General features: G+C 44.8%; 1 protein-coding gene across 3 annotated transcripts in view; it reads left to right on the top strand.

Moving 5' to 3' along the window:
* Positions 1-620: 620 nt before the first annotated feature.
* LOC140430615 (plasmanylethanolamine desaturase 1-like) overlaps positions 621-19,891 on the top strand; it is a 182,847-nt gene continuing 163,576 nt past the window's right edge. The window contains exon 1 of one of the 3 annotated variants that reach the window (XM_072518213.1): positions 621-1,087. In XM_072518213.1, the coding sequence (XP_072374314.1) occupies positions 709-1,087 (379 nt within the window). In that variant the 5' untranslated portion in view covers positions 621-708. The remainder of the gene's footprint in view (positions 1,088-19,891) is intronic. The other 2 variants (XM_072518214.1, XM_072518212.1) reach the window with 2 other exon arrangements.

Here is a 19,891-nt window from a genome sequence, read left to right as displayed (position 1 = left end):
ATTCCAAAGACTATGAGCCCATTCTACCCGATCCCTCCTCATAAACCAACCGACCTTCTCAATCTTTGATGACATGACAGAAGTATTATGTCAATAATTGTCTCAACTATCCACAACACTGGCTTCCTTCCCACCTACTTTATCCCACCGGCCTCTCCCTTCATTTTCTATTCAAATGCTCAACATAGTTTTCGTGCTCGACAAACAGCAGTGATGGTCATCATGATATCGTCCCCATTCTGTCTCAATTGCATCTAGGTCAGCTCTAGAAATGTTCAATTCCAGGTCTTCTTTTGCACCAACATTGTACAGGCGTCAGCAAACCCCTACTGCGTGGGACACAGATGGCTCCAAGTGTGTGGGACACAGATGGCTCCAAGTGTACTGCACAATGTCCCAATGTTGCACTCCAAGTTCCTTTGAGATGCAGGCCAACAACATTAAGCCTCACTGATTCTTCTTTATAGGCAGGGCAAATTATACTTGGGGAGACCAAATTCGAGCAGTTAACTTGTGGGTGGGCTTAGGAGGTGCCACAGGGAATTAAAAGTAAGCGGACATTGGAACCCCACCCCCAGAAACTTTAGTGAACTGAACCTGTTTACCAATGAGGCATTGACTGATTTCTGATATTGAAGTTTTGGGGTGAGAGGAAACTGCTCCCCTCTGTCTAACTCGCTGCAGAGCAGGAGTTGCACTCAGTTTAAAATGGAGCAGACACTCCGCCCTCAGCCTGCACGTACGGGGCTGCACGTCTTTCCGCACCGCCAGGCTGCAACTCTTCCCGGAGCCTGTTTCTCAGCCGCTCCCCGGCCTTGCCCATCCAGCAGCAGGGGGAGGAGAGTCGGTGCTGGCTGGTGGGCGCTGAATGCGGGCTCCGTGATCGGGACAAGCTGCCGGGTGGGCAAGGAGCCCAGGATGGAGCAGGCGGCCACTGCCCTGTCCGAGGCGGACATTGAGCGGCGCTCCATGGCTGAGGAGGACCCGAACGGGAACGAGCACGGAGCCGGCGCTAGGAGCAGCACCGTGCCGCGCTGGGGACCGCAGCACGCGGGGGCCAGGGAGCTGGCACAGCTTTACTCGCCAGGTAAGCAGGGAGGCAACCCCGGGGGCCAGCCCACCTGCCTGGGCCACAGCCACTGAGGGGCATAGACCAGAGCCCGGGGGGCGCGCGCGCGCACACACACACAGCCAGGGGGGTGGCCACATCACAACATCTCCAGGTTTGAGCCTGGCTCCCACACATGACATTATATATGTATAGCTGGGAAAGCCTGGCTAACTCCAGAACAGTGCAGCAAACACCATTACAACAGGTAGTCTCTGCAAGTTTACAGCATTTGGTCCATTCGGTCCTGCTGTCCCCCAGATCAAACCATAACTAACCCCAGTGCCCCCTTCTTCACTCAAAGCCTTGTACTTCCCTCTGTTCAGATACTTCCTTTTTCTTTGAAAAAGATGCAGCGGTGCCTGTTCCAGTGCTTTCCATCTGCCAGGGCATTTGTATCCCAACTATATATAGACAATAACTTTAGTATCCCGATCTCTCCTGGATTTTTGTTTAGAGTTATTCCAACATGCAATGTTGACAGTTCTCTGGTATTGTGTGTGTTGGTGGTAGTGCTCTGGCCTTTGAGTCAGAAGTTTGTGGGATCATAGAAACATAGAAAATAGGAGCAGAAGGAGGTCATTTGGCCCTTCGAGCCTGTTCCGCCATTAAATATGATCATGGCTGATCATCGATTTCAACACCATACTCCCACACTCTTCTACCATTACCCCTTAACGCCTTTAGAGTCTAGAAACCTATCTACTTCCTCCTCAAGTATATTCAGCGGCTTGGCCTGCACAGTCTTCTGTGGTAGAGAATTCCACACTCTGAGTGAAGACGTTTCTCCTCATGTCAGTCATAGAGTTTTACAGCCCATTGAGTCCTAAATGGCCTAGCCTGATACTGTGACCCCTTGTTCTAGAGGCCCCCCAGCCAGAGGAAACAACATCTCTGCATCCAGACTGATGAGCCCTATCAGAATTTAATACGTTTCAATTAGATCCCCTCTCATTCTTGTAAACTCCAGTGAATGCAGCCCAGTCAACCTAGTCTCTCCTTGTTCTCCTTGTACAACAATGCTGCCACCCCAGGAATCAGTCTGGTGAATCTTCGCTGCGCTCCCTCAATGGCAAAGGTGCTATAGAAATGCAAGATGCTGTTGTTGGAATCAAAGAAGTTACTTGCCCAAACTGTCCCATTAATGTTGATGAATTGCATTATAAGAATCCATTTTCTGTCACCAACAGGAGTTTTTAAAAAAAAGAAATAATTACATTTATTTGGTACATTTTACAACATCCATTTGCCTTTCTTATTACCTGCTGCACCTGCATACCAATTGTCTGTGATTCATGCACGAGGACACCCAGATCCCTCTGCACTGAAGCACTCTGACGTTTCTCTCCATTGAGATAATAAGTTGCCTTTCGATTTTTCTGACCAAAATATATTAATACATATATATTAATACATTAAACTTCATCTGCCAATTTTGGCCCATGCCTAACCTATCTATATCCATTTGTAAATTTCCTATTTCCTCATTGCAACTTACTCTCCCATCCATTTTAGTGTCAAATGCGATTTTGGCTTAGTACCTTCTATCTCTGCATTCAAGTCATTAATATCTATTGTAAATAGTCCCCACTAGTTACATCTTGTCAACCAGAAAAAGACCCACTTATCCTCACTCTCTGCCTTCTGCCAGGTAGCCAGTCATCTATCCGCGATAATAAATTACCACTAACCCCGTATGATCTTACCTTGTGTACTAACATTTTGTGCTGCACCTTATCAAATTCATTCTGGAAGTCCAGATATGCTACATCTACAGGAATGCCCATTATTTTCTTTCCAATTAAGGAGGAAATTAATGTGGCTAATCCACCTACCCTGCACATCTTTGGGTTGTGTGGGTGAGACCCACGCAGACACGGGGAGACTGTGTAAATTCCACACGGACAATGACCTGAGGCTGGGATTGAACCCGGGTCTTTGGCGCCATGAGGCATCAGTGCTAACCTACTATACTCTTTGTACACCTATGACTATGTGGCCAAATTCCCCTCCAACTCGATTTTCAAATTTGCTGATGACACCACAGTAGTGAGTCGGATTTCAAACAATGACGAGAGAGTATAGGAATGAGATCGAGAATCTGGTGAACTGGTGCGACGACAATAACCTCTCCCTCAATGTCAACAAAATGAAGGAGATTGTCATCGACTTCAGGAAGCATAGTAGAGAACATGCCCCCCTCTACATCAATGGGAACGAAGTAGAAAGGATTGAAAGCTTCAAGTTTTTAGGTGTCCAGATCACCAACAACCTGTCCTGGTCCCCCCATGCCGACACTATAGTTAAGAAAGCCCACCAACGATTCTACTTTCTCAGAAGACTAAGGGAATTTGGCATGTCACCTACGACTCTCACCAACTTCTACAGATGCACCATAGAAAGCATTCTTTCTGGTTGTATCACAGCTTGGTATGGTTCCTGCTCTGCCAAGGCCGCAGGAAACTACAAAAGGTTGTGAATGTATCCCAGTCCATCACGCAAACCAGCCTCCCATCCATTGACTCGGTCTACAATTCCCGCTGCCTCAGAAAGGCAGCCAGCATAATTAAGGACCCCACGCACCCCGGACATACTCTCTTCCGCCTTCTTCCGTCAGGAACAAAATACCAAAGTTTGAGGTCACGTACCAACCGATTCAAGAACAGCTTCTTCCCCACTGCCATCAGACTTTTGAATGGACCTACCTCGTATTAAGTTGATCTTATCTCTACACCTTGCTATAACTGTAACCTTATATTCTGCAGTCTCTCCTTCCTTCCCTATGTACGGTATGCATTGTTTGTACAGCATGCAAGAAACAATACATTTCACTGTATACTAATACATGTGACAATAATAAATCAAATCAAAAACCACTGCGCCACTGTCCGGCCACTTTTTCCCTATTGATGATGATCATTCTAAGTTCTTCTCTTTCTATTACCTCTGCATTACCAGTTACTATTGGGATGGTACTAATTTCCTCCACCGTGAAACTGAGGCAAAATATTGATTTAGTGTTTTCGAAGTGTGTGTTCCCCACTATTAACTCCTTGGTCTCATCTGCCAAGGGACCAACATTAATTTTTGGCTACTCTCTTCCCTTTTATTTGTGCAAAGAAGCTTTTGCTATCCTTTTTTATATTTTCTGCTAGTTTACCTTTTGCTCTTTTATTACCTTTTTAATAACCCTTTGTTGATCTTTAAAAGTTTCCCAATCTTCCAGCCTGCCACTGGCCTTTGTAATATGGTATGCCTTTGTTTTTGTCTTTGTTATCTTTAACTTCCTTGTTTAGCCATGGATGTTTATTCCCCCTCATAATCTTTCTTCCTCTCTGGAATATATTTTCATTGGGAGGAATTTAATATCCCCTTAAACAACTGCCACCGCTCATCAACTGTCCCACCTTTTAGTCTTTCTGCCTAGTCCACTAGGGCCAAATCTGTCCTCATGCTGATGTGATGACCCTTGTTTAACTCCGGAACTCAGTGTGGGTCTCCAGTTTCTCACCCTCAAACTGAATTTGAAATTCTATCATTCTATGCTCACTCTTCCCGAGAGGATCCTTAGCTATGAGGTCATTAATTAGTTCCTCCTCATTTCACAATACCAAATCCCTGGTTGGTTCCACAGCATATGGGATGGCACGGTGGCACAGCGGTTCGCACTGCTGCTTCACAGCTCCAGTGTTCAATTCCGACCTCGGGTGACTATCTATGTGGAGTTTACACTTTTACCCCGTGTCTGGTCCGGTTTCCTCCCACAGTCTAAAGATGTGCTGGTTAGGTGGATTGGCTGTGATAAATTGCCCTTGGTGTCCAAAAGGTTAGGTGAGGTTACGGAGATAGGGTGGGGGCATGGGCTTGAGTGGGGTGCTCTTTCTAAGGGCCGGTGCAGACTCGAGGGGCTGAATGGCCTCCTTCTGCATTATAAATTCTATGATGTATGATCTAAATTGCTCCAACAAACAATCTCTAACTCATTCAATGAACTCTCCCTCAAGGCTACCCTTGCCAACTTGATTAATCCAGACTATATGCATATTAAAATCACCCATGATGATTGTCATACCTTTCTTACAAGCCTCCAATATTTCCTGGTTTATACTGTGCCCCACTTTGCAACTACTGTTTGGGGATATATAGATTACTCCCATCAGGGACTTATTTCCTTTGCTATTTCTTATTACTACTCAGACTGATTCCTCGTCTTGATCTCCAGCATCTATATCATTTCTCACAATAACACCAATCCCTTCCATTACCAGAAAAGCTACACCACCTACTTTACCTTTCTGTCTATCCTTCCCAAATACTGATTAATTGCGGATATTGAACTCCCATACGGGGTCTCTTTGTAACCATGTCTCAGTAATCGCCACCAAATCATACATCTTTGCCTCTGTTTGCGCTGTTAACTCATTAATTTTGTTCCGATTGCTTTGTGCATTCAGACACAAAGCCTTTAAGCTTCTTCAATTATCAAATTTCCCTACTCTTGTCTAGCGGCACGGTGGCACAGCCTCACAGCGCCAGGGACCCGGGTTCAATTCTGATCTCCGTTGACTGTGTGGAATTTCTATGTTCTACCCGTGTGCCTGGGTTTATCCAGGAGCTCCGGTTTCCTCCCACAGTCCCAACGATGTGCAGGTCAGGTGGATTGGCCACGACAAATTGACCCATGGTATTTTAAGGTTGGGTGGGGTTACAGGTATAGGGTGGGGCATTGGACCTAGGTACGGTGATCATTCGAAGGGTTGGTGTAGACTTGATGGGCCAAATGGCTTCCTTATGCTAGGGTTTCCATGATTCTTAGTTCAATATTACTTTTGCATATTCTATCCCTTTTTATTTTCTGGTAACAATCCAGCTCGTCATTAACCTGCACTCCTACCTTCTCCTTTAATTTTGATTTTCTAATTTTCCATACAACTGCACCCCCCCCTCCCCCGCCCCCCACTATTTAGTTTAAAGCATTGTTATATATTGTGCAGGGATAATGAATAAAAACAAATTACATCACAAGTTGGTAATCTAGAATATGAGTTTGAACCTATACATATCTCTGTATAGTTTTCCTTCCCTCAGCACAGTGTAAAATGAATTCACTCCTTTGGCATTATTGTAAGGGAATCCCTTTAGGTTGTATTCCCTTCCTATCTTTGGTGTCAAAATACATTGAGACTGGTGGTGGGAAATGGATGAGTGACTTTCTATTTTTGCAGGATACATCCACTTGACTGAAAAGTGGAGGGGTTACAGATACAGGACTCCACAGGGGCGACCTAAAAACACTAAAAATTATTATTTGGAAAACAAATTGTCGTAATAAATAACTAGCTGCTAGGGACACATTTTTGAGTAACACTATAGCCGTCTTCGACTTTGAATCTCTCCATATTGTAGCTAAACTCTATACTTTTCTGAATTGGATTTTTTCAATCTCAAATTATACAATGTTGGGGATCTCTGGTGTACCAAATATCCGAGGCTGACAGAATCTCTGCCACCATAAAAAATATGACTGTATTGTCTGTAATTTTAAAAGCAAGAGCCTGCAAACTTTATCTAATTTCAGAGTCTAAAATTAAAACTGACAATTTTATTTAAATACATAGCCTAAATATAGAGTAAGACAAATACTCCTTGTAATGATTAAATTAGGATTCTTCATCAGGCATGAGAATTGTTTTGCCTTTTCACTAAGATTAGATATCTGGTATTTTAAATATAGTTGAAGATGTCACTAATTACAGGGTTACATCCAATGTTGTCGTTAAATTAATTCCCTGCTCACTGTGGAAGTGAGGCAGCAAAGATCACATTTAATTCCCGATTTGTGTTGAATTAGTTGATCTCAGCTGGGGTGATAGTTGGGGCCCAATAATTGGCCTCACCACCTTTTTAGGCGAGGGAAGAGGAAACTTTTTCTGGGGTTTAGTTCCTGATTGCAAATCTGATGTCTCGGCCAAGAAAAGCACCTGTATGGATGTTGGCCAGGGATAGGATTAGGCATGGCTATGATGTCTCGCAAAGTGAAATAAACGACTGAACTCCCCCATGATCAGGTGATGCATATGAATGTTTGAAAAGGCAAGCTGGATAGCCCATTGAGCCTGTTCTAGACAGCCATGATACAACTAAGCATCAGGATTCACAATATTGTTTCCAACCAGTAATTGCTTGTGAGAGGTGAAGAAACAGATTTGAAAAAACATGTACCCTGAATTGTTAAAACCTCTCTGCGAAATTTGCCCTGAAACCCTGAAGGTGGTTAAAACGAGTACTAGGAAATCATAGCGATTATGAGTGCATCACCTAACATTCCACCCGCCTTCCATACAGTGATATCCAGCTTCCTGTTCAAAGCTGCTCGCAGAGAATCCATACTTATTGCATGAGCTGGAAAATTGTTCAATTGTTCGAATGGTTACCGATCCTCTGCAAAAAGAAACTCCTGATAACCTTGGCTGTGCTTACACAGCTTGTATACATAACCCCATCTCTCCTCTCCGTGCCCCCCTCCCCCTGTTTTCCCAACACCATTGAGTTCATGTACTCTGTCCATACAGATACAGTCTAGCCTGTTCATCATTTTCAATACTTGAATCAAATTACTTCAAAGTCTGTGCTATTCCAGAGTAAAAACACTCAGAAAATCATAGAATGTACAGTGCAGAACGAAGCCATTTGGCCCATTGCGTCTTCAGCAGCCCTTGGAAAGAGCACCCTCCCCAAGCCCACACTTCCACCCTATCCCTGTAACCCAGTAACCCCACCCCACCTTTTTGGATACTAAGTGCAATTTAGCATGGCCAATCCACCGAACCTGCGCATCTTTGGACTGTGGGAGGAAACCCACGCGGCACAGGGAGAACATGTCGACTCCACACAGACAGTAATCCAAGCCCGGAATCGAACCTGGGACCCTGGAGCTGTGAAGCAACTGTGCCAGCCACTGGGCTACCATGCTGCCCTCAACTTTCTTAAGCCTTTTGGATCATTTCATCGGCCCTCCTTTGAACTTTTTCCAGGATCTCTAATCACCCTCCATGTGACTGGCCCAAAATTGTACCCAGTGTTCCAGATTAGTCTTAACCAGGTCTAGAACAAGGACATAGTGTTTCTTTTTACTTTATAGTGTTTCTTTTTACTTTATGCTGAATCATCCCTGCTATAAACCCTATTACTTTACATATGTTCGCAACAGCCTCTCTGCCCTGGTGGTGCACTTTGAGAGATCTGTGTACGATAATATTAAGTTCCAATTATGCATAAATACTGTATTCAGTATTCTATGCCAAGCATGGCATATGCATTTGGTTCTTTTCCTATCCACATACGAGGAACTGATTTACATTTGAAGAATGGTTACTCAGTTAAGTAGCAGAGGTTACCAAGTGACTGTGGAACTATTTATCAGAATGAATCAGCACTGTAAAGCGAGGACAGTAAATTGAAGGAACAAAAGAAAAATGAATTCTGTGAAAAGCAGAATGCAATACTGTGTAAATTGCAAGATCTTCAGCTGCACAACAGTTGGCTTTACTGCGGGGTAAAGAAAACTTGGTTGTGTTGATCGACTGCCCTTCCGTCACTATTTTGTACCACACACAGTTCATTTTAAAATATATATTTTAATTCAAATTTTCAACATTTTTACAACAATAAACAAAACACCAATGTCAAGCCTCACCACTCCTGACGGCAACCAGTTCCCCAGAGTAGAAGATAAACAAACCCCATCTCTTGTCGATCCCCTCATCTGTCCCTCTAAGAGCAAATTTCACCTTCTCCAAATACAGGAACTCCATTAGATTCCCCAGGCACATTGAGGCACATGGGGGGAGAAGCTGACCTCCACCCCAACGGGCCCCGCCTGCGAGCGATCAACGAGGTGAAGGTTAAGACATCTGCCCCGCACCCATCTGCAACTCCGGCAGGTTTGACATCTCGAATATGGCCTCCAGGGTACCAGGCTCCAAATATACGTGTAGCATCTCTGACATGAAAATGAAATGAATGAAAATCGCTTATTGTCACAAGTAGGCTTCAATGAAGTTACTGTGAAAAGCCCCTAGTCACCACATTCCGGCGCCTGTTCGGGGAGGCTGGTACGGGAATTGAACCGTGCTGCTGGCCTGCCTCGGTCTGCTTTAAAAGCCAGCGATTTAGCCCAGTGTGCTGACATGGTGCTGAAAAACAACCTCCAAAATTTCTCCAACTTCGGGCAGGACTTGAACATATGGAAAAGATTGTCTGGGCCCCTCCCATATCACTTGCAGCTATCCACCACCTCCTCAAACAGTCGGCTCATCCTCACCTTTTGTTAAGTGCACCCTGTGTACGACTTTTAATTGAATCAACCCCAGCCTCGCGCACAATGTTGAGGCATTGACCCTTTTCAGCACTTCGCACCATAGTCCCGCCTCCAACACTATCCCCAACTCTTCCTCCCACTTGGCCTTAATCACTTCTATGAACACTTTATCCTCCTCCATGATCCTCTAGCCCCCAGTGACTGAACTTTCTCCAGCAACGGGGAAGATGGTGCCACTGACAAGTTCGGGAAGACCTATCTTGTGATGCTCCATACCTGTATATACCTGAAGCCCGCTGGAGCTTAAACCTCACCCCCAACTCCTCCAAGCTTGTGAACTGCCCCTCCAAAAACAGATGCTTCATCTCTTTCACCCTTCCCTCCTCTCATCCCTCGCATCCATCCCCCTGGCTCAAACCTATGGTTCCTTCTTATCGGCATCACCCTTGAGCCTGTCCTTAACTTAAAGTGCTGTCGGAATATCCTCCAGATACCTGAGTACTTCCCTGGGGCGAACGGTAGAGGCGCTGTTGCCAGCGCCCGCAACTCCGACCCTTTACAAGAACCCGCCTCCTTCCGCATCCACAAAGCCTCCATCTCTCTACTCCAGCCCCGCACCTTCCCTGCATTCGCCATCCAATAATAGTATAGCAATTTCGGAAGGGCCAATCCCCTGACTGCCACTCCCTTTGGAGCACCGCTTTCCTTGCCCACACAAATGACGAGACCAGCCTGTCCACCCTCCTAACGAATGACATTGGCAAAACGACCGGCAGACACTGGATCAGAAACAGGAACCGTAGCAGAATGTTCATCTTTACTGCCTGTACCCGGCCTGCTAGTGACTAGGGGAGACTAGCCTATCGCGCACCAAGTCCTCCTTCACCCTCTCCACCAGACACATGAAATTAAGCTGACCAAGTCGTGCCCAGTCCAGGGTCACCTGCACTCCCGCATATACATTTCATTTAACTGTTTTATCCCAATACACCTTCTGTTTGATTAGAACTTGAATGCCAGTCTGATAAAACTATATACTGATCCGAGTTTTCAAAAATGAGGAGGATCCCATGACTTAGTGACTTTTAAAAAAAGTTGGTGTAAAGAGGTTTGAAGTACAAATATGATATCATGCCCAGATGTTGGGCAGACATTCACTCCATTGGCGAAGTCATGCAGCCTGCTGACAGGCGATGCTGAATTGAACAAAATATCAATTAAAAATCCCGATGCTATACATGACAGCCGGCCTCTGGTAGCCTATATGATTAAAATTTGAAATCTGAAGTTGGAGGAATACTTCTGACTAATTGGCTAAAAGGGACCCCCCCCCCCCCCCCCCCCAACCACCACCCACACACACACACACACACACACTTTTACTACCATGTAAACTGATTTGAGGAACTTTATTCCTTGTTCTGTTTCTTGCTCTGTTGCTTTTTCAACTTGTTTCTAAATCCAGTTTGCTATAGGTAGATTGAGTTTATTGTCATTCCCACCTTTTGGCAGCCATAGAAAACTATCAGCCAAGCCCTCGTTAAAGGTTCTTTGTTTTGTTAAAACAGTGGTCAGCACTGAGTGGAGCTCAGGTAAGTACTGAGCAATTGCAACCTGAAAGCCATTTATTCATGACCTTAAACCACAGCCATCTTAAGCTTAAGCGTGCCTTTGAGGTACATCAGACTTTAAATCATTATGTTCTACACGGGTCTCTAATGACATGACACCAGTTTGTAATTGCTTCCTTTACTTTTAAAGTTTAGGAAAAGCAGCCAAAACATCAGCAGCCCTAGAGGAGTATAGAATGTGCAAGAGGGGACTTTAAAAGGAAATTAGGAGAGCAAAAAAAGGGACATGAATGGATACTGGCAGGTAAAATAAAGGAAAACCCTCGGGTAAAAGGATAACAAGGGAAAGAGTAGGGCCTATTAAGGACCACAGTGGTGATTTGTGTGTGGAGCTGGAGGACGTAAGTAGGGTTCTAAATAAATACTTTATGTTGGTGTTCCCAAGGGATGATGTGGGTCTAAAATCAGGGAGAAGGACTGATAAAATGAAAGAAATTAACATAGGCAGAGCGAAGGTTCTGAGTGGCCTGGCAGGCTTAAAGTAGATACATATCCAGGGCTGGATGAAATGTATCCTTGGCTGTTGAGTGAGGCAAGGGAGGAAATAGCAGGGGTGCTGGCAATAATTTCCAATTCCGTCCTGGCCACGGGATATTATTCAAGAAACGAGGAAGGAATAAACCAGGAAACTACAGGCCAATCAGTCTAACCTCAGTGGTGGGAAAACTACTGGAAGCAATTCTGAGAGACAGAATTAATCTGTATTTGGAGAGGCAGAGATTAATCGAGAACAGTCAGCATGGTTTTGTTAAGCGGAGGTCTTGTCTGACCAATTTGACAACATTTTTCGAAGAGGTGACCAGGTATGTAAATGAGGGCAAGGCATTAGACAGTCTTTTTAAAAAAAAAATATTTTTATTAGCTTTTTAAAAATGTTTTACATGATTTGCATTACACATATTTAACGATCCCACCCTCAACCCAAAAATAATTAATCAACTAACTAATTAACTACCCCCCCTCTTTTAGCTGCTGACTGAGGCTAATTCCTTAAAGTGAGATATGAACAAATGCCACCTCTTGTGTAACCATCCTCATTCCCTTTTAAGCAAAATGTAACCTTTTCTAGGCTGAGAAATTCTATTAAGTCTCCCAGCCATACAGAGGCACAGGATTATCATAGAATTTACAGTGCAGAAGGAGGCCATTTGGCCCATCGAGTCTGCACCGGCTCTTGGAAAGAGCACCCTACCCAAGGTCAACACCTCCACCCTATCCCCATAACCCAGTAACCCCACCCAACACTAAGGGCAATTTTGGACACTAAGGGCAATTTATCATGGCCAATCCACCTAACCTGCGCATCTTTGGACTGTGGGAGGAAACCGGAGCACCCGGAGGAAACCCACGCACACACGGGGAGGATGTGCAGACTCCACACAGACAGTGACCCAAGCCGGAATCGAACCTGGGACCCTGGAGCTGTGAAGCATTTGTGCTATCCACAAGGCTACCGTGCTGCCCATGGAGCAACTGATCCAGTAGGATCCGCCTCCAGGCACCAGCGAGGCAAAGGCACCTGTCCCCGCCCCTGTCTGGAGCTCCGGAAAGCCCGACACCCTGAATTTGGCCTCCAAGGGACTGGGTTCTAGGTCCAACTGTAACACTGTCGACATGGTGCTCAAGAAGGTGCCCCACGACTTGCTCAGTTTTTGGCACGACCAAAAACATGTACACTTGATTGGCTGATCCTCTCCTGCACCTTTCACAAATGACATCAACCCCTTTGAACAGGTGAGCCCAGACTATTTGGACTGCAGCTTTTGATAAGGTCCCACATGGGAGACTGATGGTAAACGCAAGAGCCCATGGGATCCAAGGAAATTTGGCAAATTTGATCCAGAATTGACTGAGTGGCAGGAAGCAGAGGGTGATGGTCAAGGGGTATTTTTCTGACTGGAAGCCTGTGTCTAGTGGGGTCCCGCAGGGATCAGTGTTAAGGCCCTTGCTGTTTATGGCTTATATAAATGAATTAGACTTTAGGAAGGTTGATCATTTAAGCTCGCAGGTAATACAAAAATTGGTGGGGTGCTAAATTGTGAGGAGGATAGCTTTCAATCACAGGAGGATATAGACGGGCTGGTCATATGGTGTGATCAGTGGCAAATGGAATTCAATCTGGATAAGTGTGAGGTGATGCACTTGGGCAGGACAAACAAGGCAAGGGAATACATGATGAATGGCAAGACTCTGGGAAGCACCAAGGATCAGAGGGACCTTTGTGGTGTGCATATACCGGTCCCTTAAGGTAGCAGGGCAGGTGGATAAAGTGGCCAAGAAGGTATATGGTATACATCCTTTATTCGCTGAGGCATCGGGTTTAAGAGCAGGGAGGTTATGCTGGAACTGTATAAAACATTGATTAGGTCACAGCTCTAGTCTTGTGTGCTGTTCTGGAATCCGAGGGATGTGATAGCACTAGAAAGGGTGCAAAGGAGATTTACCAAGATGGCGCTTGGGCTGGAGAGTTCTAGGTATGAAGAGAGATTGGATCGACTGGGGTTGTTTTCCTTGGAGCAGAGGAGACTGAGGGGGGGCATGATTGAGATGTATAAAATTATGAGGGGCATAGATGGAGTAGTCAGGAAGAAAATATTCCCCTTGGTGGAGGGATCAATGACTAGGGTGCACAGATTTAAGGTAAGGAGGTTTAAAGGGGATGTGAGGAAAAACCTATTCACCCAGAGGGTGGTGGGCATCTGGAATTCACTGACTGAAAGGGTGTAGGTGACAGCAACCCTTATAACATTTAAGTATTTAGATGTGCACTTGCGATGCCAAGGCATACAAGGCTATGAGCCAAGTGCTGAAAAATGAGATTAGAATAGTTAGTGGTTGTTTTTGACTGGCACAGAAGAAATGGACCAAAGGGCAGTTTCTATGCTGTAGACCATGACTCTATAACAGAGCAAGTTGGTTCCTACATAGAACAGAATCGGTCAAGTGAGGCAACCTAATTACCTTTGACCAGCTGCTTATGTGATGGATTGATTAAACATTTTTTAATGGTGATTAGAAAGCATATTGGGATATTGTACTTTTGTGCTGTTTGTTTTCAAATTGTCTTTGAGGTTTTGAACAGTTGATGAGAAGCATTTATTCCTTTTGAATCAAGAATCTGGGATCCTGTGCTTTGTTTGTAGGAAGTTTGATATTCAAACTAACACAGGATATTCACGGTGAAACCTATCCCCTTTGAAAATAATTGCGTGGGACCGTTTCTGAGACCCACACTTGTTGGTAACACACCTGCTGGTGTAATCTTCTGGGATGTGGACTCCACATCTGCCACCCAGTTGCGGCTGGTGGACAGGTTCCGAAGCTACAGGCCCAATCAGAGCGTGTACAACCTGGTAATGGCTGTGCCTCCACGGAGATGGGTGCTGTTGCTGTAGGATGAAGCAAGATGACACCTTCATCTTGAGATTCCCTCTGAAGAAGTATTTACTCTTTTAAATTAAAATGTGGCAGCAACAACAACTGATGCCCCTAGGCCCCTTCCATGAAAGGAAAACTTCACAGCCAGACCTTCAGCCACAACTGTAGCTCCCCGATCCCTGTGCCTGGAGAGGGGGGGTGGGGGGGGGGTGGTAACTTGAAGAGGCCTTGCGAAATGCCTTTGCCACCTGCCACATTTTGATGCCTGCCACTGGGAAGATCTTAGCGATATCCCCAATATGACCATAATTTGGCACCTAATAATGTAGATTGGCTACCGGCCACTGTTGGACAGTTAGCCCCTGTCTTTGATGACCTCCAGCAAGTTCACCCAGACCTAAGTGCGTTTAGGCTGCATAGACAGATTGAGTAGAGTGCAATCTGCCAGAAAAAATGGTAACTATTCTGGTTAATTGGTTAAGAGTTATGTTGCTTCGAAAGTGGCAGCAATTTTTGGAAAGGCTATTTACAAACTAACAGCACACATTATATATCTATCTCAGTGTGAGCATATTTTAAAATATAGCAGGCATAAAAGGCATCCCAAAGTTGTTTATAAACAGAAATAGTAAAAGGATAGCTAAATGAAGAATGTTGTCAGTAAAGATGGTGATGTAGAGGGAGTGTGTAACCTATTTGTAGGTTTAAAAAAAAAGAGAAGGCACATGAAAGGTTAGCAGTGCTCAAAATAGAAACTTCACCTGCTCCAGGTGAAATCCATCCCAGGTTGCTGAGGGACGTAAGGGTGGAGACAACAGAAGCTCTGGCCATAATGTTCCAAACCTCCTTGAATGTGAGAGTGGTGTCTGAGGACTAGAGGATTGCAAATGTTACATCCCTGTTTAAAAAAGGGGAAGTGTGATAAACCTGGCAACCACCGGCCAGTCAGCCTAACATAACATAGAGGGTGGGGAAATATTTAGAGACAATAACCTGAGAAAGAAAAATAATTATCACTTGGGAAATATGGATTATGCAATGACAGCAGGGACTTCTTAAAGGTAAATCATGTTTGATTAACTTAATTGAGAAGTAATGGAGAGGGTGACAAAGGTGGTGTAGTTGATGTATGTATGGACTGCGACGGTAACATCATGCCTGTAAAGGTCATTTGAAAATGACCATTTCAAATAAAACAGCAACATGGAATTGACACTGTATCTTTATAAAGTGGACAGAGGAGAGGAAAGTTACTCCATTTGTGGTTTCTCGACAGACTGAGAGAGACATGATAATATACCTCCTGTGACATTGCTTAAAATGCAAATGGCTTTCCCAGGTGTTCATTGACTACACTTCACAATTTTAATGGAACAGTTTTGACAATAGTTACTTGACCCTCCCACTCCATGAAAATAGGAGATCAAATAAAATAATTCAATGCGACGATCTTTGCCGGAAATTTGATAATATATCAAACATTACGCATTGTATGTCAATTACATCGACTTCAACCGTGGGCAACGGGATATATCGATACTGCCGTCACATAAATGAAACTTGCTGGAGAGGGTGGCGATTCTTATTAATCCTCAAGGGAGTGTAAAAAAAGCAACTTTGGACTGGCTTCTTTGAGGGAGAGACCACCCAGCAAAAGGAAAGAACCTGCCTTGAATAAACAGTCATCTCAGGCAGTGAAAAGGGGCAAATTTGTTTTACGGCTAAGATTATTTTTCACTACAGGAGCTTGGCCACAATTTCGTCTGAAACAGCTAGAAATCTCCAACCCCCATTTGTTTTTGTGGAACCGAGAGAGAATCCTTCAGGCCTGCAATGTTTTCAACCACCACTGTAACAACTGTAAACAAGTGCCCTGTTTCATGTTACTCTGATACTAGTCTGAAGTGCAGGTCACATCTCCAGAAGTCATCTTTCCTTGCGTCTGCATGTTTGAGGAGCGGATGTTTGTTGTGCTTATGTTTCCAGTATTGTGAAAATAAACATTCATCCTTTGTCTTGATTTAAACTTGCAAGAAAGCCTGTTCATGTCTGTTCATTAAAGTCATATTACTCAAAAGAGTTAAAACACGCCTTTTAAAAAACACATCTTGTTGCGGTCAGCCACGAGGTGCGAAAAGGGGGAATGTTATCCCACACCTCTCGCTATTTGTTACAAACTTGGGGCAAGAAAAAACAATCCGCAGACTTGCTCATAGTTTCACTGTGGTGGATATTTAAGATGGACTGCATTAAAAATATTAAATATTGAGGACCTCCGAGCTGCAGTCAAGCATGTAAACATAAATATACGTCCCAAGGCAAGAAATACTGAAATTATTCAAATTCTAGCTAATCATTTTGACATTGAGTGAGAGACTGGGGAGGCAAACATAGAACCAGAAACTGACAAAGTAGCATTAACTAGAATCCGAACGGAAATGTAAGTTGCCAAATGGAAAGTGGCATTAGAGTTCCAAAGAGGAGAACAAGAAAGGGAAAGTAAATGCAAAAAGAGAAGAAAGGGAGAGAGAAATGCAACACGAGAGTGTAATCCAACAGTTTAAATTGGCAAAGGAAAAACTGCAGCTGGGTAGTGTGATATACTAACGATTCAGACTCCCAGCTAAGATTTTATTTTCAGAAAGACTTACAGCTAGTGTTCAAATTTAATGAAGAGGTGGTTTGGGTTGGCACGGTAGCATAGTGGTTAGCTCTGTTGCTTCAGACTCCAGGGACCTGGGTTCGATTCCCGGCTTGGGTCACTGTCTGTGCAGAGTCTGCACGTTCTTCCAGTGTCGAGTCCCGAAAGACAAGCTTGTTAGGAGAATTGGACATTCTGAATTCTCCCTCATTGTACCCGAACAGGTGCTGCAGTGTGGCGACTAGGGGATTTTCACAGTAACTTCATTGCAATGCTAATGTAAGCCTACTTGTGACACCAATAAAGATTATTATTATTATTGAATCTCTCTTTGTTTCATTTGAGAAAATTACAAAGGCAGTAAGGTGAGTTAATTGAAAGAGTTCATGAAGCTTATTCCGTGTTATCAAAAGAAAGTTCTCTGGATATGAACAGACAGGAACCACCATTTTACAACTAGACTAGTTACTACCAGTGGTCCATCAGAAATTCAGCAAGTTCCGAACCTACATTGAATTTGAAAGAGAGAAACACGTGGCTTTTGAATTAAGACACCTCGACAGAGCCTTTTTTACAAGGACATACATGAACTAATTCTATTGGAAGAATTTAAGAACAGTTTCCCAGTTAATGTAAAATCCCATTTTGAGGAACAATGAGTTACAAGAGTGAGAGACACTGCTATCATGGCAGATGATCGTGAGCGTATACACAGACCCTTTAATCGAGGAAAACCTTTCGCTAATAACTTCCAGAGTTCCGGGAAGGACAGCAAGCGGGAGAACGATGGGAAATGGGAAAGAATGAAAGGACAGAAGGGAGTGAAAGGACAGAAGGTGAAGTAGGAATAAGTTAAACACAGCAGGAGAATGGGGTCCAAAGGACTGCTCCCTGTCTTGAAAAAGAAGGAACTCTCCCAACTTGCTTCCTCTGTGGCAAGCCCAGGCACATGAAAACAGATTTTTAGCATTGCAAGGGGCAACCAATGGGTAGGGGGGGGGGGGGGGGGGAGTCTCAATGGTTAAACCAATGGCTTCGGACATGAAAGTTGTGGGGCTGGATTCTCCGTTTCTGCGACGTGTTGTCGTCAATGGAGAATCCGTGGAATTCTATGAGAGGAAAATTGGCCCTGCACTTGCACCAATTCCGCTACCGGTGAGGGGCTAGCACCGGTGCCGCGTGGAACACCATCGAATCCCATGAAAAATGGTGCGGTCTTCACCATGTCCGTGATGGGCACTCGCAGGGCTGACGAGCTGCAGCCGCACATAAACAATACACCCCCCCCATACACACTGATCGGAGCCGAAAAGATGGGACAGGTTGTGCCCACACAGCTGATGGGTCGGTTGGGGCCAGAGGGCACCCAAGGGGGTGCCCCGGGGGGTGGGTCACCCATACCATCCAGGGCACTAGGTGTGAAGGGGGCTGTCAGCAGCATGCACAGTCGCATGGCTGCCTTGCCGGCTGCGGTAATGGCGTTACGTACCCGTCCACCCCGACCAGTGGCACGACTGTTGGCGAAGTCCTGGTGGTGCTGGACGCTGTCCTCTCCCTCTATCTCAGCAGCCACCATGCTGGGTTTATGACGTTTGTGAGTACACGTGGAACTCGGCTCATTGGAGGCGAAGAATCATGGGTGTGCCCACTAATGATATGCAAACGCGCGGCGTGCATCGCATTGATGCCGTTTTCAAGGTGACAGAGCATCGCGATTCGGCATCAAACCGGCGCCTCCCACGATTTTGGCGTCGGGAGCTATTCTCTGCCCAATCATATGCCCCGAGTTTGGCGTTGGCGAACGGAGAATCCCGCCCGTGATTTACGTTCAAACTGCCACTGACTCAAATTTCTGACACAGCTTATTGTTTAAAGGGACAATGGCCACTAGCTTTTCTACACAAAACAGTAATAGAGTTAAGTATTCTCCAAAATACTGGTTGCTTGCAAACTTTGCTTGTGGCTGGAGATGGAGATGTTTTTGCCTGAAAGCGGGATGAATGCTAACATTTTGGCTAATGACCTACCAGCTTCCTTTAGTTAAGATAAACCTGCAGAATAAGCTAGTTACAGGGCTAGTAGCTGTGGAGTGATTACGAACTTCCCATGCAGGGTGCGTATCTTTTACTGTGTAATGACCTGGCTGGATGTAAGGTGCTATCCCTGGAGGTTCCAGAACGGTCAGCGGAAACTATAGATACTGGAAAGGCTATAAAGGCAATTACTGCAGAAGCTCAAGGAGCTGAGGAAATGTCTGCAAGCATCCAACAGGTGCTGTAAAGCCACCAGAATTTATGCAGGGCCAGAGAGGGCCGGAAACAGGACAAAAAAGGGAAAGTCAAAGGTGCACCAGAAATGTGCTTGTCAAATGCCTTCTTAAAAAATTTAAATGGGGACAAGCGAAGCTCCCAGGCCAGGAAACGAAGTGAGGAGCATGCCTTATGTAGTTGAAGTGCCACAGGTCAGTGCAGCAGAGTCTGAACAAAGACCTGGAGGTAGTAAAGTCACAGGGAATATGGGCAGATTTAGGGGAAAGGCCACCAGAAACACAAGAAAGAACGAAGGTAGTATGAGGAAAATTAAAAGATCCTTGCGGAAACTATGAGGACTGAAAATCCAACGTCTGTGGATTTTTCCACCTGAAGACTCAAATAAGCAGATTTTGTAGTTTCCATCTGGACTCTGTAACATAAACTTCCATCAAGCCATCTGGACTTTGTAACGTAAACTGAAAACCCAACAAAGAACAAAGTGCAGGAGGAAGCAGAGAGCCGAGGTTCACCGCCTGTGTTAAAAGGCAATGCAGCACCTAA

The sequence above is a fragment of the Scyliorhinus torazame genome, chromosome 10 (assembly GCF_047496885.1).
Source record: "Scyliorhinus torazame isolate Kashiwa2021f chromosome 10, sScyTor2.1, whole genome shotgun sequence".
In the NCBI taxonomy this organism is placed as follows: domain Eukaryota; kingdom Metazoa; phylum Chordata; class Chondrichthyes; order Carcharhiniformes; family Scyliorhinidae; genus Scyliorhinus; species Scyliorhinus torazame.
Note: the sequence above shows the minus strand (reverse complement) of the source record. Positions and strands in the feature narration are given on the sequence as shown.